The sequence below is a fragment of the Salvelinus alpinus genome, chromosome 36 (assembly GCF_045679555.1).
Source record: "Salvelinus alpinus chromosome 36, SLU_Salpinus.1, whole genome shotgun sequence".
Lineage (NCBI taxonomy): Eukaryota > Metazoa > Chordata > Actinopteri > Salmoniformes > Salmonidae > Salvelinus > Salvelinus alpinus.
Genome location: NC_092121.1, coordinates 10,344,933 through 10,366,807, shown reverse-complemented (window position 1 = coordinate 10,366,807; position 21,875 = coordinate 10,344,933). Strand labels below are relative to the sequence as shown.

The window sequence follows — 21,875 nt, the reverse complement described above, 5'->3', positions numbered from 1 at the left end:
CAAAACACCTGAGAAAAAAATCCAGGAAACAATTTATCAAACAATCATTGACTTTACCAAGACATTGAAGCATGACTTTTATTACAATGCACTTTACCTCGCCCTTATCGCCATGGTATTTGTAGAAGCAGATTTGGTAATGGAACTCTGTTATATATGGATGGTGTTCATATCCACTCTGCCAAGTGCATTTGTAACCCTCTGAAGTACACTGGACAGCGAGATGACTTGGAGCTGTTGGTTGAACTGATGACAGAGAGTTAGTCATTACACTTATTTGTCAGCTATAGAAAAATGTATTTTGCACAATCATAATTATTTCATGCAATTTTCCATGAATTGCAAATCAATATAATCTTCACAGGGAACTTACTATTTTTGGATGGTTCGAAGTCTGTCAAGTTATCATAGTTTGATTGGCAGTCAATGTTATAACAAAGACGTACATTGAAACAGTCCACGCTATTAAATGAAGCGTTGTTATACCTTACATTCTCATCAAAATCGGCCACAAATGTGCAACCAAAACTGTCCCCCATCTCCACCAGTGGACATTTGAATGTGTTCCTGTGGAAAAATGTTCATGATTTTTGTGATTCAAATGATTAGTAATTATTTATCCACAGCATAATATATATTTTTTTCATTTAATGTTGCCTATTCATCTCTCCACTTCATGCAATGGACAGAACCAAGAGATTCATAACATAAGAATCCATCATCATCACACAATAAGGCTCACCCAGCTTCATCAGGCCAGATGAAATTCAACCAGTAGTGGGTGTTGTTGACATCTGCAGGCTTGTCAGTGATGTTCAAAGTACAGGTAATTGTAAACCAATAATCAGATACACAGGCGAGTCGATCTGTCATTTCTGTGAAGAAAGACACCCTTTTATCACAACCCATGTCACCTACAGTGGGGAGAACAAGTATTTGAAACACTGCCGATTTTGCAGGTTTTCCTACTTACAAAGCATGTAGAGGTCTGTAATTTTTATCATAGGTACACTTCAACTGTGAGAGACGGAATCTAAAACAAAAATCCAGAAAATCACATTGTATGATTTTTAAGTAATTCATTTGCATTTTATTGCATGACATAAGTATTTGATACATCAGAAAAGCAGAACTTAATATTTGGTACAGAAACCTTTGTTTGCAATTACAGAGATCATACGTTTCCTGTAGTTCTTGACCAGGTTTGCACACACTGCAGCAGGGATTTATTTATTTATTTATCGCCCTCCAGGTTCCCTTGGAGAGTTCATCAATGAGCTTGACGCCCTGATAAGTTCCTTTCCTGAGGATGGCTCACCTCTCACAGTTCTGGGTGACTTTAACCTCCCCACGTCTACCTTTGACTCATTCCTCTCTGCCTCCTTCTTTCCACTCCTCTCCTCTTTTGACCTCACCCTCTCACCTTCCCCCCCTACTCACAAGGCAGGCAATACGCTTGACCTCATCTTTACTAGATGCTGTTCTTCCACTAATCTCATTGCAACTCCCCTCCAAGTCTCCGACCACTACCTTGTATCCTTTTCCCTCTCGCTCTCATCCAACACTTCCCACACTGCCCCTACTCGGATGGTATCGCGCCGTCCCAACCTTCGCTCTCTCTCCCCCGCTACTCTCTCCTCTTCCATCCTATCATCTCTTCCCTCTGCTCAAACCTTCTCCAACCTATCTCCTGATTCTGCCTCCTCAACCCTCCTCTCCTCCCTTTCTGCATCCTTTGACTCTCTATGTCCCCTATCCTCCAGGCCGGCTCGGTCCTCCCCTCCTGCTCCGTGGCTCGACGACTCATTGCGAGCTCACAGAACAGGGCTCCGGGCAGCCGAGCGGAAATGGAGGAAAACTCGCCTCCCTGCGGACCTGGCATCCTTTCACTCCCTCCTCTCTACATTCTCCTCTTCTGTCTCTGCTGCTAAAGCCAATTTCTACCACTCTAAATTCCAAGCATCTGCCTCTAACCCTAGGAAGCTCTTTGCCACCTTCTCCTCCCTCCTGAATCCTCCTCCCCCTCCTCCCCCCTCCTCCCTCTCTGCTGATGACTTCGTCAACCATTTTGAAAAGAAGGTCGACGACATCCGATCCTCGTTTGCTAAGTCAAACGACACCGCTGGTTCTGCTCACACTGCCCTACCCTGTGCTTTGACCTCTTTCTCCCCTCTCTCTCCAGATGAAATCTCGCGTCTTGTGACGGCCGGCCGCCCAACAACCTGCCCGCTTGACCCTATCCCCTCCTCTCTTCTCCAGACCATTTCCGGAGACCTTCTCCCTTACCTCACCTCGCTCATCAACTCATCCTTGACCGCTGGCTACGTCCCTTCCGTCTTCAAGAGAGCGAGAGTTGCACCCCTTCTGAAAAAACCTACACTCGATCCCTCCGATGTCAACAACTACAGACCAGTATCCCTTCTTTCTTTTCTCTCCAAAACTCTTGAACGTGCCGTCCTTGGCCAGCTCTCCTGCTATCTCTCTCAGAATGACCTTCTTGATCCAAATCAGTCAGGTTTCAAGACTAGTCATTCAACTGAGACTGCTCTTCTCTGTGTCACGGAGGCGCTCCGCACTGCTAAAGCTAACTCTCTCTCCTCTGCTCTCATCCTTCTAGACCTATCGGCTGCCTTTGATACTGTGAACCATCAGATCCTCCTCTCCACCCTCTCCGAGCTGGGCATCTCCGGCGCGGCCCACGCTTGGATTGCGTCCTACCTGACAGGTCGCTCCTACCAGGTGGCGTGGCGAGAATCTGTCTCCGCACCACGTGCTCTCACCACTGGTGTCCCCCAGGGCTCTGTTCTAGGCCCTCTCCTATTCTCGCTATACACCAAGTCACTTGGCTCTGTCATATCCTCACATGGTCTCTCCTATCATTGCTATGCAGACGACACACAATTAATCTTCTCCTTTCCCCCCTCTGATAACCAGGTGGTGAATCGCATCTCTGCATGTCTGGCAGACATATCAGTGTGGATGACGGATCACCACCTCAAGCTGAACCTCGGCAAGACGGAGCTGCTCTTCCTCCCGGGGAAGGACTGCCCGTTCCATGATCTCGCCATCACGGTTGACAACTCCATTGTGTCCTCCTCCCAGAGTGCTAAGAACCTTGGCGTGATCCTGGACAACACCCTGTCGTTCTCAACTAACATCAAGGCGGTGACCCGTTCCTGTAGGTTCATGCTCTACAACATTCGCAGAGTACGACCCTGCCTCACGCAGGAAGCGGCGCAGGTCCTAATCCAGGCACTTGTCATCTCCCGTCTGGATTACTGCAACTCGCTGTTGGCTGGGCTCCCTGCCTGTGCCATTAAACCCCTACAACTCATCCAGAACGCCGCAGCCCGTCTGGTGTTCAACTTTCCCAAGTTCTCTCACGTCACCCCGCTCCTCCGCTCTCTCCACTGGCTTCCAGTTGAAGCTCGCATCCGCTACAAGACCATGGTGCTTGCCTACGGAGCTGTGAGGGGAACGGCACCTCCGTACCTTCAGGCTCTGATCAGGCCCTACACCCAAACAAGGGCACTGCGTTCATCCACCTCTGGCCTGCTCGCCTCCCTACCTCTGAGGAAGTACAGTTCCCGCTCAGCCCAGTCAAAACTGTTCGCTGCTCTGGCACCCCAATGGTGGAACAAACTCCCTCACGACGCCAGGTCAGCGGAGTCAATCACCACCTTCCGGAGACACCTGAAACCCCACCTCTTTAAGGAATACCTAGGATAGGATAAAGTAATCCTTCTAACCCCCCCCCCTTAAAAGAGTTAGATGCACTATTGTAAAGTGGTTGTTCCACTGGATATCATAAGGTGAATGCACCAATTTGTAAGTCGCTCTGGATAAGAGCGTCTGCTAAATGACTTAAATGTAAATGTAATGTAATGGATTTTGGCCCACTCCTCCATACAGACCTTCTCCAGATCCTTCAGGTTTCGGGGCTGTCGCTGGACAATACGGACTTTCAGCTCCCTCCAAAGATTTTCTTTTGGGTTCAGGTCTGGAGACTGGCTAGGCCACTCCAGGACCTTGAGATGCTTCTTACGGAGCCACTCCTTAGTTGCCCTGGCTGTGTGTTTCGGGTCGTTGTCATGCTGGAAGACCCAGCCACGACCCATCTTCAATGCTCTTACTGAGGGAAGGAGGTTGTTGGCCAAGATCTCGCGATACATGGCCCCATCCATCCTCCCCTCAATACGGTGCAGTCGTCCTGTCCCCTTTGCAGAAAAGCATCCCCAAAGAATGATGTTTCCACCTCCATGCTTCACGGTTGGGATGGTGTTCTTGGGGTTGTACTCATCCTTCTTCTTCCTCCAAACACGGCGAGTGGAGTTTAGACCAAAAAGCTCTATTTTTGTCTCATCAGACCACATGACCTTCTCCCATTCCTCCTCTGGATCATCCAGATGGTCATTGGCAAACTTCAGACGGGCCTGGACATGCGCTGGCTTGAGCAGGGGGACCTTGCGTGCGCTGCAGGATTTTAATCCATGACGGCGTAGTGTGTTACTAATGATTTTCTTTGTAACGGTGGTCCCAGCTCTCTTCAGGTCATTGACCAGGTCCTGCCGTGTAGTTCTGGGCTGATCCCTGAACTTATTCCATTTTCTAATAATTGCGCCAACAGTTGCTGCCTTCTCACCAAGCTGCTTGCCTATTGTCCTGTAGCCCATCCCAGCCTTGTGCAGGTCTACAATTTTATCCCTGATGTCCTTACACAGCTCTCTTGTCTTGGCCATTGTGGAGAGGTTGGAGTCTGTTTGATTGAGTGTGTGGACAGGTGTCTTTTATACAGGTAACGAGTTCAAACAGGTGCAGTTAATACAGGTAATGAGTGGAGAACAGGAGGGCTTCTTAAAGAAAAACAAACAGGTCTGTGAGAGCCGGAATTCTTACTGGTTGGTAGGTGATCAAATACTTATGTCATGCAATAAAATGCAAATTAATTACTTAAAAATCATACAATGTGATTTTCTGGATTTTTGTTTTAGATTCCGTCTCTCACAGTTGAAGTGTACCTATGATAAAAATTACAGACCTCTACATGCTTTGTAAGTAGGAAAACCTGCAAAATTGGCAGTGTATCAAATACTTGTTCTCCCCACTGTATGTTAGGATCTTATACTCCTGGACATGAATCTGAACATTAACTAAATGGACAGTACAATGGAATATTGTACAGTACTTCCAGAAGAACAGCTCTCTGATAGTTGAATGATGTTCCAAACTGCACAAAGTGCCAGTAGAAGCTTCATCTTAGCATGAGTCTGTAGGGCTAAACCAGGAAAAACATGCATAAGTCATGTATAATGTGCAAATTATGCATTTTAACGTAATGTGGAAAGTACACAATGGAAAACCTTTCTGAGAAAGGTCCATACTACCTTGTATGTGGTTCTTGTGGATAGGCATCTCTCAGAGAGAATGAATGAGTAAGTCAAGCATCATAACAGTATAATAACGTGATGAGAGGAAGTCACATCCTGTTATCATATGAAAGCTGTTCGCTTCTCCACGCCTTCTTCATGCCACTCTGTGACAAAGTTGATTACTATCTAATTGCTCAAATTAACCCATCATAATATTTTTTATGAACATATGTCTAATATTGTCTATTTCACATTGCACTCTTGCAATAAAAAAAAGGTGTTTTGTGTTGGTGTATAAGTCATACTCAAGCATCATGAATAGAATGAACTAAGTTATAGTTTATTATAATATTCCTGAAATTCATATAAAAATATGTTTTATCATACTCTTCAGTGCAGTCAAATCAATCTGTTTCACCCTTCTCAAAGATTGTTTATGGAAACTAGACAGTTGTTCAACTCATTGTGATAACAGTGCAATTCGATACCTAGTGGTGAGTCAATTTATCAGATGTAGCCTACCGCTGCCAAGCTTTTTGTTTACTACCACACATAGCTATAATTTCTTATCAGCAAATGAAAATTGTAAAGAGAAATGGTCTATTTAATTTGCATACAATGACAGAACTGCATTAAAGCAGACCTAAATCTGTGTTCTGATGCATTTTTGTATCGTACAGAAAAAGGAGACTAATATCTGAATGTTGGAACGCTCCCATTACTTAAAAAGATTGTTTTGACCACTGTGGGACTTCATCATGCATATGAGAAAAAAATTGTACTTTAAATGGGCAATCGTTAGTTGAAACAATAACAAAGCAACCAGCCTCTGTTTTGGTAATAGCTGAGGGATGGGCCTGGAGAAATGTAACCACTCATAAATTCATAGGCAGCGCTGTTGATGCAAGGAATGACCATCCAATATATCAACATTTTAAGCATATTTTGAGGCTATACAGTTTTTATTTCCACTTACAATGTTTACAAACATTGGAGTAAAACAAGCTTATATTTTGGGTTCTGATTGGGTACGACAGTTGAACTAAGCTCATGAGGCATTTAAAAGTTATATTCTTCAAGAATAAATTAGTTTATATAATTCATTCATAAGTCAAAAATGGATGTAGCAACTGTGGATTGTTCCTTTAAAGATTTAACAAGCGATTGAAGATGAATGCAAACTCCTCAATTGGATCCATTGTCACAAACGTAAGAAACATTAGATGACAAACATTATATAAAAACAATACCCTTTCTACAGGGAATTTGCATGAGAAATGAAGCCGTAAAAAATGATTAATTACATGAAGGCCAAAATCTAGGCCTGGGAAGGCCAAAATGACTTATCTACATCTATTCACATAACACAACATGACAACTATTGTCAAACAATATTATTGTATTACTACGATAAACCATTTTTATGTTTGGAAGAAATCATTCGTACTCCACTTTAAAAAAAAAACATGATGACAATATGAACAATATACCTTTGCCAGGGAAAGTAAGGAATTTTACAAATATGCTGGAGCACTGTCAGTGACAGAGGTGGTGACATCACATCGTCCTGTTCTGTCCTGAATTGGTTGAGTCCTCTTGCATAGTGTTACCCGTCCCCCACTGTTTGACATATTCAGAAGGGGAACTGCCTACCCCACTCAGTAAAGCAGAGTCTATCTGCTTCTCAGACTCAAAGTTAGAGTTCACAGGACTGCTACAGTCAGACTCAACAAAGACTCCACTGTCAATGGTGTCCACACTGTCCAGATCCAGCACCAAGGGAGGGTAGCCGTCCTCTGAGTCCAATGAAATCTGCTCTGGTTGGTAGTTGCGGGCCTGTAGCTGGAGCTGCCACCTCATAGCACGCAGGCCCATTGATGCCCGTCTTCCACTCTGCCCAGATAACCCTCCTTCCTCTTCTGCCCCAGCACCAAGAGGGCCCTCCGCCTCACTGTCCATACCTCCTCTGCTGCCTCCAGTATATTGGGAGAAGCTTTCCCCACCTTGGCTGCACTTGTATGTCACCCAAGAACTCCCTGACAAAGCTCCTTCCTCCCCAGACACCATCACAGTATCGATGGAGATGTGTCCAGCGGAGTGACAGGTGCCCTGGTCCCCACTGCTGCTGCTGCTGTCTTCCTCCACACTCAGCCTGGACAGCCCGAGGATGTCTAGCTGCTTCTCAGTCATCATCTGTGTAGATGGGTTTTTCTCCAAGGGATCCAGCTCACTGAAGACGAAGACAGGTCCAACCCATTTCTGCAAAAAAGAATGATAAAATGGATGATTAAGGAGCAATAGGTACGCTTGAGGTGAAAGGTAGGCCCGCCCGGTCCAGAAACAAACCCTTGCCCCTGTAGGCTCATACAGTATGTATAAATACTGTATATACAGCATGCCATTTAGCAGACGCTTTTATCCAAAGCGACGTAGTCATGCATGCTTACATTTTTACGTATTGGTCGTCTGGAATTGCAAGCGCCATGCTCCACCAACTGAGCTACACTTGAATGCAAAAGCTTGAATGAGAGCTTATCACTGTTATTGGTAGCAGGTCATGGTAACATCGGTCGTCAATATGAAGATCAATCACAGAAAGAATTACCTTTTTTATTTTTTAACATTTAGAAATGTTTATGAAACTGATGGCAGTTATTTTGTACAACTCTGAACCCTTCTAGAGCAAGATGTTACCCACAGATATGAATGGACAAGCTTTTTCAATAAGATAAGAATACCTTATCTGGGTGAAGAGCAATTCTGCAGAATCCAATCACTTTTTTTATCTGAAAAGACAGCAGTAAGTGGGCATACTGCACCACTAACAGCTGTCAGGAGGCTAAAGAAAGAGGGCATTTAAAAAACATCTACCTGACTGTGCTTATCATATATTGACTAAATGTAATTTGCTGTGAGGTCATTTCTATACTATATGATCAGGGACTTTATGTGCGTTCATCACTGACATTGAGCTTATGCTATAAGACAGCATAGATAGTACAGCTATGTCATGCTCCTCAACTATAACCAAACCCTGTGGACTTCCTCATGACTATGAACTTCTCACAGGACATCTGTGCAGTTCAGAGAAATGTATACTGCTTAGGGAAAGGGGAACATAGAGTAAGTACATCCTTTATAAAAACGGATTAGTTTAGGTTTACATTAGGTTGAGCACGAATACGATCTAATGTGTCTCATGTGTGACAGAGAAGTGAAGATACCAATCTACAGTTCTTGTAGTGCGTGCAAGATCAGTGTCTTATATCTGTGGGCTGCTGCAAGAGGATGTTTTCACAGGTTCCAGTAACTCTGGTTTATCTTTCATTAGCTTTTTCCTGCCTGCTAAATCTTTTGAAATGATGTGACTGTCGTGGACATGGCCATAATTACATATGAGGACACTGAAGCGAATTCAGGGTGTAGCCCCTAACTGGGACTCAAACCCAGATCCAGCAACTGTCAAGCCAACACCTTAACTAATACACCAAGAGGTCCAAACCTCTTGATGAGGTCGCTAGGTGTTGGGTTAAGGTCACTACATTACCAATTACCTTCAGGAGAGTGTGTCTCCACGCATCTCAATACTAAATTCCTCACGTGTACACTGCTTTCTGATGGCCGCCCTTGCTCCATCCCACTTCTGACACCAGTGTATTAAATTTGGGGGTGTAGCCCCAACCTGGACTCGAACATAGGTCCAGCGACTGTCAAGCCAACACCTTAACCATTACCATTTGGGCTCCCGAGTGGCGCAGTGGTCTAAGGCACTGCATCTCAGTGCTAGAGGTATCACTACAGACTCCAGTTTGATTCCCATAGGGCAGTGCACAATTGGCCCAGTGTTGTTAGGGTTTGCCGGGGGTAGGCTGTCATTATAAATAAGAATTTGTTTTTAACTGACTTGCCTAGTTAAATAAAAAAATAATATGCCAATAGGTCCAAACCTTTTGGGTTAAGGTCGCTACAATATAGTTTGTACACAATAAAGAAACTCAATTATAAGTCAACATCCCAGCGTTGATCAAAGCTCAGTTGATAGAGCATGGCGATTGCAACATCAGGGTTATGGGTTCGATTCCCACGGGGAACCAGTACGCAGGGGAGGGGGGGAAAAGTTTGAAATGTATGCACTCACTACTGTAAGTCGCTCTGGATAAGAGCGTCTGCTAAATGACAAAAATTAAAACGATTATATTCTTGATCTGACCGAGTTCTAATCGCGCCCGCCTCTTTGCCAAAGAATTGTTCGTTATGTTCACCTGCGTCCCCCGGATTAGCCTTTTTAGTAGCGCATTCACCACTCTCTCAAACCGTTAACTCCACCCTCTCGTGGAACAGGCCGGGGCCTGAGACGTGAAACGAGCTACCTAAACTCGGAGTCGGCTCTGTTGAGTAGGTAGGCAAAACTAGAGATGCTGCTCGGCTTCTGACGGTGTTTGCGAGATGCCGTACAAAAGGCGATTTTAAAACCATGCCGCGACTCCTGCGGTGTCTACAGACATCCCCCAAACAAACAAAAACCGACTTTCGGAGAATGAGAGCACAACTGGTAAATAGTCAGTCAGTCAGGTGGCTAGCTGCCGGTAGAGGCTTCTATTGCAGTAACTTTGAAGAGTCCATGCTATTCGGAATCCTTGTGACGTCCCTAACGCATTATAGTTTAAATGTAAAATAGTTACGGTAAGGATTAAGGTTAGGGTAGGATAGCACTAACCAACGTTGAAGTGCTCTGGCTAGTATTATTTAGCCAGATTGAAGGATGAGGTAAGAAGCTAACGTTAAACGGAGCCTACCTCAGCAGGAGCAACATATAGGCTACTAAGTTCTCATAATAACTTTGCTTTACAGAGAGTATGCTACTGAGACATTGGTGTGGTGATCGAGGCTGAATGCAGAGGAGAGAGGGGAAGCTAGCAGAGAGAGAGGTTAGTACAGTGGTTGCCAAAGTTGGGGTCTCGGCACCATATTTGTACTACTCTTATCAAACAAGGTAGGAACTTAAAAATAAGATATGTTTCAATATGAACATCTCGACATGGCCTACATTAATATGCAAACATTACCGTTAAACAAATGTCATACTTTTTCGCTTAGTGGTGAATGTTCATCTTATCCATTACCCACTTTTTTTTTTTACCACTACATCACTGATATTAATACAGAATCATAAGTAATATTCTAATAATTAATGTGAATGTGATATGATTATATCTGTGTGCAGTGGTGGAAAAATTACCCAATTGTAATACTTGAGTAAAAGTAAAGATACCTTAACAGCAAATGACTCAAGTAAAAGTAAAAGTCACCCAGTAAAATACTACTTGAATAAAAGTGTAAAAGTATTTGGTTTTAAATTCCTTATTTTACACAAACCAGACGGCACAATTTTCTAGTTTTTTTTATTGATTTTTGGATAGCCAGGGGGCACACTCCAACACTGAGACATAATTTACAAATGAAGCATGTGTGCTTAGTGAGTCCACCAGATCAGAGGCAGTAGGGATGACCAGGGATGTTCTCTTGATATGTGCATGAATTGGACCATTTTCCTGTCCTGCTAAACTTACAAAATGTAACGAGTACTTTTGAGTGTCAGGGAAACTATCTGGAGTAAAAAGTACATTATTTTTTTTCGGAATGTAGTGGAGTAAAAATAAAAGTTGTCAAAAATATAAATAGTAGAGTAAAGATGCCCCCAAAAATGACTTAAGTAGTACTTTAAAATATTTGTACTTCAGTACTTTACACCACTGTCTGTGTGCTCCAGTTGGATGTCTGTTTGTGCAGAGCTTGATTCGTAATGCCTAGGAATACAAACGTGAACACTATCCACTGAGCGCACAAAACATTTGGAACACCTGCTCTTTCCATGACAGACTGACCAGGTGAAAGCTATGATCCCTTATTGATGTCACCTGTTAAATCCTCTTCAATCAGTGTAGATGAAAGAAAGGAGACATGTTAAAGAAAGATTTTTAAGCCTCGTGACAATTGAGACTTGGATTGTGTATGTGTGCCATTCAGAGGGTGAATGGGCAAGACAAAATATTTAAGTGCCTTTGAACGGGGTATGGTAGTAGGTGCCAGGCGCACTGGTTTGAGTGTGTCAAGAACTGCAATGCCGCTGGGTTTTTCACAGTCAACAGTTTCCCGTGTATATCAAGAATGGTCCACCATCCAAAGGACATCCAGCCAATTTGACACAACTCTGTGAAGCATTGGAACGCATTTGACATCTTGTAGTCCCGACAAATTGAGGCTGTTCTGGGGGCATAAGGGGGTGCAACTCAATATTAGGAAGGTGTTCCTAATGTTTTACAAACTCAGTGTATGTAATTTGAGGAAAGCGATATCTACAGTATGTAAAGAGTCATTACAAATGACTGAACAATCGCTGATGCTACGTGTCAGTGGGAATAATTTCTCATATTTCCCCCCCTTTCAGGGGTATAACATTACAACTCTATTGCTAATAGGCTATGTGTTTGTAGATCGATTGAGGTGAATGAACCTACAGCACCCAAGGTGATAATGGCTGGGGTCATTTTTGCTTATTTTTGCTGTTCTCCGAATAGTTTTTTTAATTGCATAGAAATGCAGTAAATAAGCTTAAACTTTTTTCATTTTTTTATCTGACCCCAATTTAACTCAAACCTAGTTTACGACCCTGGTCATGGACACATCTTTGAGTCTTTTTCTGAGATTTTTCTTAAGATAATTTCAAAGGACAGCTTGCAAGATTGTGGTTTAGCTACTGGTGTTCTGCCAGACTCTCTGCAGCCACAGAGGAAGTAAAAGATTTCAGCGCTCTTTTCAAATACTTGCATTTTCATTATTTTATGTGCAAAGATTATTTACATCTACCCATAAACGATTTATCATCATCTATTTGTTTTGTGTGTGTGTGTGTGTGTGTGCGCGCGCAATAGTTATACTCTGGATGATATGAAAAGGAATCTTTCGGACTGATCTCAGAACAAGTCCACATTGTGCCCCACCAAAGCCCAGCCCAGTACAAATTGATAATGGCATTCTGAATAGGCACTTGTTTTGTCACCATGGGTTGTTCACTGACTCCAGACAGAGAATCTATGTCTCTCTCTACACATAGTCTTTCAATGTTGGCCTATCTCAAAGTTTTTTTTTTAATGCATGGCTTTAATTTTCCCATGGACATCACTTCCCCCTACTGGATATTGATGTAACTGTAGTTGAGAAACCAGCAGGAGCCTCATTTATCAAAGGTACGTATGCACAAAAAAGACTCTTGCGTGCGCCACAAGGGAATTGAAATAATGGTTGGCTAATAAAAACATAGCCTAATGATAAAACAGATGCATTTGCCGTCAGCAAGGAGATAGTCTACATGCTGCTATGCTATGTTTCTTTGACCTTTTTTATATGGGCTTGAATCATAATCGTATTTGGAGGTGGGATGGAGACATGTTAGCTGGGTGGGGTCAGGGGAATGAGATGGGAGGGTGGGGGTAGTTTTTGGAGGCCCACTTATTTTTTGTTTTCTTTTCCTGTACATTCTGAATTTATTATTACTTAAACTGTAATATGATACAAATTATGTTTCTTTTTTTCCAGAGTGGCAGCCCACAGTTACAACACGAAAATATATGTGTGAAATAATGAATGGGAATATGATATGAACAGAATATTAAATTATATTAATTTGAATATTGTACCTGTAGCCCCACCCCAGCTATAGAAAAAAGACAACAACAAAAAGAAAAGTGGTCAAAAAACAAAAAACAAAAGAGTAGACCTGGTTTGTATGAACGTTGAGGCTTGGGCACTGGGTTGAGTGTGCCCATGGATTTACTTCGTTTTTATGAGTAATGGGATGTAGGGATACACAAGGCTCATACAGGCAATGGGTCTGGATGGATGTCTATTTGCCTATTCAAATCTTTTTTGGCAGCAAGTTTGTGGTAGGAATTAAAGTGAGTGGGGTTTTGGCACGTGTGTTATACCACTGTATTATGAGTTGATCTATGAAATGATTAGCGGCATAGTTGGGGAATACAGGCTTAGGCAAAGTGGGGAACAGGGCTGAGATAAGCAGGTAACAGGGATGAGGTATTTTGGCAAAGGAACTGTGGTCTAGGGGTAAGAAATAGGGCTTATAGGGCAAGGATACAGGTGCATCGGGACTTAATTGTATCAATATTAGGATATTGGCATGTGGGTCTTAGGGTAAGGGCATTGGGGTAACAGGGCCGTGGTGTATGGGTAAGTGGGTGTAGGTGTGCGGGGGCGGTTAGTGGGTTGAGGTACATAGATATCGGGGCTGAGCAATAGGGGTTAATGTCTTAATTTTATTATAGGCATAGCACTGTATGTTTCCAATAAAACATACTTTTTCACAAACAGAAAGTATTCATATCCCTTGATTTATTACACATTTTGATGTGACAGTCTGAATTCAAAATTGATAAAATATATGTTTTACTCAACCATCTACACATAATGCCTAATAATGAAAAGGTTAAAACACGTTTTCAGAATACATATATTTTTTAAGTATAAATTAAACACATAAATATCTCATTTACACTCCTGAGTCAATACTGCAATTGCCGCCAAAGGTGCTTCTATCACCAGGGGCCTCATTATCAACTGTGTGATTACAGCTGTGAGTCTATCCACACCTGGATTGTGCAACATTTTCCCATTATTATTTTCAAAATTCTTTAAGCTCTGTCAAATTGGTTATTGGTCATTGCTAGACAACCATTTTCAGGTCTTGCCATAGATTTTCAAGTAGATTTAAGTAACAATTTTACTCGGCCGCTCAGGAACATTCAGTGTCTTCTTGGTAAGCAACTCCAGTGTAGGTTTGGCCTTGTGTTTTAGGTTATTGTCCTGCTGAAAGGTGAATTCATCTCCCAGTGTCTGGTGGAAAGCAGACTGAACCAGGTTTTCCTCTAAGATTTTGCCTGTGCTCAGCTCCATTCCGTTTTTTTTAATCCTGAAAAACTCCCCTGTCCTTAATGATTACAAGCATACCCATAACATGATGCAGCCACCACTATGCTTGAAAATATGGAGAGTGGTACTCAGTAATGTGTTGTATTGGATTTGCACCAAACAAAACACTTTTGTAATGAGGACAAAAAGTGAATTGCTTTGCCAATTTTTTTGCAATATTACTTTAGTGCCTTGTTGCAAACAGGATGGATGTTTTGGAATATTTTTATTCTGTACAGGCTTCCTTCATTTCACTCTGTCAATTAGGTTAGTATTGTGGAGAATACAATGTTGTTGATCCATCCGCAGTTTTGTCCCATCACAGCCATTAAACTCTGTAATTGTTTTAAAGTTGCCATTGGCCTCATGGTCAAATCCCTGAGCTGTATCCTTCCTCTCCTGCAACTGAGTTAGGAAGGATGCCTGTATCTTTGTAGTGACTGGGTGTATTGATACACCACCCAAAGTGTAATTAATAACTTCACCATGCTCAGAGGGATATTTAATGCTTGCCCTTTTTTTTACCCATCCAACAAAAGGTGCCTTTTGCGAGGAAAACCTCCCTGGTCTTTGTGATTATATCTGTGTTTGAAATTCACTGCTCACTGAGGGACCTTACAGATAATAATTATATGTTTGGGGTACAGAGACAATCGAAAGTCATGTTAAACACTACTGAGTCCATGCAACTTATTATGTGACTTGTTAAGCACATCGTTACTCCCGAACTTATTTATTCTTGTCATAACAAGTAGGTTGAATACTTTTTGACTCAAGACATTTCAGCTTTTCATTTTGAATTAATTTGTAAAAATAGAATCGAGAAACATAATTCCACTTTGATATTATGGGTTATTGTGTGTAGGCCAGTGAATAGAAATCTCTCAATTTAATCAATTTTAAATTCCCGAATGTAACACAACAAAATGTGGAAAAAGTCAAGGCCTGTGAATATTTTCTGAAGGCACTGTACTTTTCACAATACAATAATAATAAAAAAGCAATATGGATTGCACTAAGGGTTACTAATGTCATAAGATTTGCATAGTGGCATGTCTAGGAAGTGAAAACATTCTGCCTACACCGTCACAGAAATGTTATCAAATGTGCTATTGCGCTTTCTTGTAGAAACGGACATGGCCCAGTTACAACATTTCCAAATCATACAGCAAATTGTGGTATTTTTGTTACCATAAAAAGTGAATGAAGGGCGTTTTTCAGATTGTAGCGCTCCTTCCCGAGTTCACAAATATAATATGGCTCTGATTTATCAATGAAAACATGCATATATTTTGTTGCATACACAAATTCTAGAACCTCCACGTCTGCAATAATTTAGTACGAAATGTACACAGTTGATAAATGAGGCTCCTGATGATAAACGGTACTGGGTGTACACTTTACACCTAGGTGACACATTTGTTTCCTTCATCAGGATATAATTATAGTCATGGGTGAAAGTAAGCCGCCATGGTCCGGTAGAGTACCAGGAAAATAAATAGTGGCATTACGCCATACCGGTAAAACATGAGCCCATCACAATAATTTAAATGAAGATGGCAAGAAAACTGTAGGCTATTACACAACAATTTATCGTTGCCGCCTGTCCGTCGCAATAGAAATGAGCGAATTTACTTAAAAACGTGTGGTATACGCTCCAAAATGCTGTGTTGTTCGATGTGAACAATGACATTTTGCCAAGGCAGAGATGACTGGCCGAGGACGAGACTGAAACGCGCGTGGGCAGCAAGTCTCATCAGGCTACAAGAGTAGACCTAATATGACAATCCCTGAATGTCATTGCACTTTTTGGTGTTTGTAGCCTAACAGATGTCTCTTTCCATTTTCAAATGCACTGCTTGGATTCTGGGATAATTTTTGTGGACAAACGTGCACAAGTAGCCTACTTTTTGAAGAAATTGGCAACAGATCTTTATGCGAATATCAAAGAATACGCATAAAACAAATATGCGCATTTTCCCGCTAGAGATGTGTTTCCATCAAATTGACTTGTTACATATAAAAGGATGTGCGTGATGGTGTAGTGCACATAAAAATATTTTCAACTCATGGTTTTCTCACAAAATAATTTGTGTGATAATTTGTGCCTAGCGGTTAAGAGCGTTGGGCCAGTAACCGAAAAGTTACTGGTTCGAATCGCCAAATCTACTACTTGAAAAATCGGTCGATGTACCCTTGAGTAACGCACTTAACCATAATTGCTCCTGAAAATAACTCTGGATAAGAGTGTCTGCTAAATTACAAAAATGTAAATATTGTGTGCCCTCTCTGGTATTGACACGTGCGCTCTAGCCCAGGGGTTCACTCAGTGCCCCACCCCATCCTGCATTGGGGAACATCCCGCGCCCCCCACATCTATTTCTTTGGGCACAAGCATTGTTCATGACACAAGCTGTTCATACCCGTCTTTATTTCCTGAAATTCTACACATTTTGTCATGTGTTGCAGATAGCATTTATCAGTTTTAAAGCTAATTTTCTTGCAATTCTATACATTTTGCCACTTCTAATATGTATGCATGTGATATTTGAGTAACTCGAACATTGCTACAAAATATATGGGCTAAAAAACCTAGCAAAAAAACGTTAGCTGACATGGGCTAGTTTATATGGACATTTATAACACGTTATAAATAGCTCCCTAAAGTATGCAATGACTGATTTGACAAGAGGAAAACTGATGATGCACTACCCATTTTCGAAATGATTCCTTGTGCATTCTACTATTACAGCTTTCAAGAGTAAATTGAAAGCCGGACTGAGTTCCCCCACAGTTTGGGAACTACTCACCGCGCTATCTGCGCGCTGTTGGCTACAGCGCACGTATAGCCTACATGATGAGATTATATGGACAAAAGAGCGAGATTATTTAAAAAATACACTTTTACCACCATGTGAAGTTAATCATAATGTATTTAATCTGTAGTTTAATAAACTAAAACTGCATGTTTTCCCGACAAGTCATAGTGGGAGGAACGCACAACATGTCATCGCGTGACTCCAAGTTTATTTCTCGCATAATTAATTTTACGGACACAAAAAGATCTCACCTTGTCTAGCATATTTTGTTTAGTCGACATTTGGAAAGTTTACCGTTTCCATCAGGCCTGTCATAAAAATGTTATCTGACGTACTTTACCCGCATAAAAACGTTGGATACAAACCTGGTTAATTAATCAGATGAAAACATCATGACTGGTTGTATTCATGTCAAATTAAAAGGCAATACATTTTACATTTAAAAATGACATGTTTTTACTATTCACTAAGCATAGTGGATATGACCCCTTCATAAGAGTGTCAATTGTTTTGTAAATAATATAAATAGAAAAGGCTAATCTAAAAAGATAAGTGGTTACCTTTCTGGGATATTTATAAAATACTCCGTTAAGCGGAAAATATTTAAATATAACCCTAGCAAACATCTGAGTTTAGATTTCTACCTGTGGTATTTTCCATTGGGGGGTGAACTGCTCTGATGTAGTACGTAAGCTCAACGTCTACTGAGCATCTACCCACATATGAGTTGAAAAACAAGCCCTTGAAGCCCCTGCAGACTGAGTCATTATAATGCCCCCCTCATATGTGTAGTCATTGCGGGATTTGATTATGGGAAAGTCCCATTGTTGGCCATGCTGAAGTTCCCCCTGTAGGCAACACCTGCTGGAGAGGTTTAGAACAAGTCCCACATGAGTTATTTTTGTTTTGCCTGTATTTTTACCTTAAAATCACCTCCATATGTGTGGTAGAGAGGCTTGAAAAAGTCCTCTGGGCTTGGGGAATAGTTCATCATGTGTAGCCTCTTCGGCCACAATCTGCAGGGAAGAGATGTAGAGGCAAAGTGACAAACAGGTTGGTTTCACAAGGGAAATGATATGTGAATGTAATCTATGTGAAAGTGACATAAGCTGAACTATTCAGGTCTTCACGAATACTCTTTCACTTTTAATTTCTGGGAAGATGGAATTTTTATCTATGCAGGTGTCATAATATGTTTTATAGGGTAAGTGGTTTAATAATAATGTAGAAGCAAACCTAACCACCGTGCTATCGTTGGTTAGGTATGGTATAATAATAATGTAGAAGCAGCTCTGACTTCCTGTGCCTTCTTACCCCTGTATCTACATTGTGTATCAGCAAGTAAAGAGCATCAGCTGTGGTTTCTGTGTATGTGGGAGGTTATGCCAGGAAAGTGTATAGTGTATTCATGCTTTCTGTAAAAACACCAAGAAGGCTGAACATTTCTAGCCTGGTTGCTGATCAATTTGTGCTTTAGCCAACTGTTGTGTTTGTTCAAGGCATCTGACGAAAGTCAGAGAAGTTGGATGTAGCACATATGATAGTGACCAGGCTAGAACATTTAATTTATTGGCAGACCTGAAGACATTGAGGAAACAAGTTGGTGTCTGATCAAAAATGCTTAGCAAATACTTACTGTTACCTGAATGATCGTAAATAAGGCATACTCACATTTTAAAGAGGTAGCACAGGCAGCACAGGATCAAACAGGGGATAATGGTCAGTAAAACGGGCCACTGCCACCATAACCTATTATCCTCTTCTGTAAAAATACACATAGTGCAGAGAGAGACATTTTACTCCATTTCATACATTACTATAACCTGAAAAATGTCCCAATCCAATATATCCAGGAAAAGCATGTAACGCAGATCAGTTCAATCTAAACTTGCTGCATTGATGTACCTGTAGTCCTCCACTCTACGGTGGAGCTCCATTCACTCCAGGGACCTTGGTAGTTACTCACAGGGTTCACTGAGGCCTGGACATTTGCCACATACTCAGTTCCTGGTTGCAGTTGTAGGCTGTTTAGCACTAGGTACCTCTGGTCCTCTCTTACAGGGTAATAGACTGGATCCTGTAGGTCAAAAGAAAAACTTATATTTAACAGTTTGAGGGACCTGGTCTTTCACATACTGTAATATTTTATTGGAAACATGTAACATAGCAAATATATTTTGTTTACCTTTATATAGTTATTATTTGTTGTAATCCGCACCCTGTACATGAGGGATTCATCAAGGTAAATGTTTTCATCCATCTGCCAAGTGACGTTGTAGCTGTCAATGTTCTCTGTCACTTGTACATTGACTGGATGCTGCGGCTTCACTATTGAAGAAAAGGCAGAGACGCTTGGGTTGGAACCATTATATGAAAAAGGCATGGATTCAAGTGCACAAAGCTCAATCATTTGTACCATATTAGCTTTCAAATGCGGGTGATACATAAGAACCCAGGACACACAGTCCACATCACACAATAATCCTCATTGTAAAGACTGTTCAACACTGTCGTTTCAAAGCTGTGCAAAGTTCAAAACTGCTGATAAAAATGTGTCACAGCAGAATAGGTCTAAAGACACCATACTCAATCCAGTAATTGGCTGATAATTGGCTGATAAGATGACCTTACTGCTAATGATCAACACTTCTTATTCATGCCATATCTTGTCACTGAATCAGAGGCAATGTTCAGGGGAAAGTACAAACCATCCTAAGACATTGGTCTACTCCACTTACCTAATTTATACAATTTCCAGTCAGTTGAGTCATCTGTTTTCATTTCGTCTTCTTTTCCTGTGTGCTTTACTCTTGCAGTGCAATAAGTTTCAACGGATATTATATCGAAAAAATATTCTGGTTGTATTATACACCAGCTTTGTGAGGGTGTTATTTCACAGCTATCATTCACTTGTTCTTCATAATCTCTGAAAAGAGAGAAGAGTGATTATAATATTCAAATACAGCTTTTGTAAACAAAAACCAAAACAAATTTGAAAAGGTTTATGTAACATTCAGATGTTTATCTTAAAATGATATGTTGAAATGTTACAGTACATAAATATATATAAATGTGATCTCTTAAATCTATCGGTGCAAGGCCAGAAACACAGCAGTGAAAGAGAACAGTGTGTACCTGCACTCTGCCTCAAGGAGAAAGGGAGATGAGGGCACTGTGCCTGAGCAGGAACAGTTCAGGGATGTACTGTAGTCTGTGGTGCAGGTGACATTGCAGAAACATGCAACTGTAAATGCAGGGGAAAAGGATGATGTGGTCAGTGTGATGTCAGTGCCATGGTACCCAGACTCATAGTCTATATAAGGCTCTGCTGGTACCCTGATGTGGTAAAACATTTCCTGCTAATCTAACCAATTACTACTCATAGGAGATAACTATCTAGATATGTGTTTGAGAAAATACATCACTTGAAAATCCATACAATATATAGCACAAATAATAGATGAGAAAAAGTTAAACGTACCATATTGAATCAGGTAACACAACACCAGTGAGCTGATTAGCTGTTGTTTCACAGCCATGAGGGCAACAATAGACAGTAGTCTGTTCTGCTCATGAACTGAGATCATCAATGGCACCTGAAAGCCTGAAAAACAACAAATCACATATGTCCTTGTGTTGGAGTTCATTATTTGAAGTAAAATAACCATTACTGGAAGTGTATGAAACAAATATATAGTATTGTATTGGAGTCGAGAAGAAGGAGAACGGTTTAATTCAAGACTATCACTTTCATGTCAAGCAAAGGTTAAGTCCAGAAATGTAAGCTACAAATGTGTTTACAAAAACACAAAACACCAAACCCCACACAAAGAAATCTAACAATGGTAGACAACGCTAACAATAGAATAAAGATATTGTACTTCAATGTTATTCAGAAAAATACTATTCAAATAGTATTCTTACCTTATTGGTTCTGATAGATTCTGCTAACCATGCCACATGGCATCATTGTTCGAGTAGTTCTAAAGCCAAATGAATTCATTAATTTGTGTCACAGACTGTGTGATCAAGTTCAGTGCACAATGACATATCTGATATATTGGAAGTCGTCATCTGCTCTAGTGTCACTGAGGATGTGGTTGTTTTGTGGCTACCCTGTGAGCGTTGTAGGAGGTCCCTTCCAAACCCTGCTTCTGCTTCGCAACATAATCCATCTGTGAGAACAAAGTTTGAGACATACACTATATGTGCAAAAGTATGTGGACACCCCTTCAAATGAGTGGATTTGGTTATTTCAGCCACACCCATTGCTGACAGGTGTATAAAATCGAGCACACATCCATGCAATCTCCATGTACAAATATTGGCAGTAGAATGGCCCGTACTGAAGAGCTCAGTGACTTTAAACGTGGCACCGTCATAGGATGCCACCTTTCCAACATGTCAGTTCGTCAAATTTCTACTAAGCTATATGGAATTGTTTAAAGGTCATAACAAGGATCATTTTGCTATGTGATTTAGAATTTTAACAACCTATGAAGTATAAAAGAAAATATAAAAAAAATATTTGATGAAACGTTATTTTTGGCCTTACTACTATTAGCCGATACATGGAAACAGATTCCCTAAAAAGTAAATACAAAAAATTATTATAACAGATTCACTACATGAAACGACAGATACTCCCCCCCAAAAAAATCTAAAGGATGTTTGTTCTGAAGTGTCTGTCCTACAGTATATCTGA

The 21,875-nt window shown here is 41.2% G+C and overlaps 1 protein-coding gene across 1 annotated transcript; it reads right to left on the bottom strand.

Moving 5' to 3' along the window:
• Positions 1-5,688: 5,688 nt before the first annotated feature.
• On the bottom strand, positions 5,689-21,403 carry LOC139565221 (interleukin-21 receptor-like). The gene is made up of 9 exons (XM_071385392.1): positions 21,095-21,403; positions 20,652-20,774; positions 20,306-20,414; positions 19,909-20,096; positions 19,356-19,498; positions 19,076-19,247; positions 18,842-18,932; positions 18,093-18,186; positions 5,689-7,628 (listed from the first exon to the last, which is right to left on the bottom strand). Exons 2-9 carry the CDS (start codon positions 20,755-20,757, stop codon positions 6,927-6,929), a joined length of 1,605 nt encoding a protein of 534 aa, XP_071241493.1. The 5' UTR covers positions 20,758-20,774; positions 21,095-21,403; the 3' UTR covers positions 5,689-6,926.
• Positions 21,404-21,875: the final 472 nt, after the last annotated feature.

Bases quoted from the DNA above. Each gene is read 5' to 3' on its own strand.
- LOC139565221 (XM_071385392.1), bottom strand. From the start codon at position 20,757: ATGATCTCAGTTCATGAGCAGAACAGACTACTGTCTATTGTTGCCCTC. The intron at 20,097-20,305 runs GTACACACTGTT...CTCTCTTTTCAG, and splicing joins CTCCTTGAGGCAGAGTGCAG to AGATTATGAAGAACAAGTGA. The intron at 7,629-18,092 runs GTAAAAATACAG...TCTTTTTTGCAG, and splicing joins CATATGGAGGTGATTTTAAG to AAATGGGTTGGACCTGTCTT.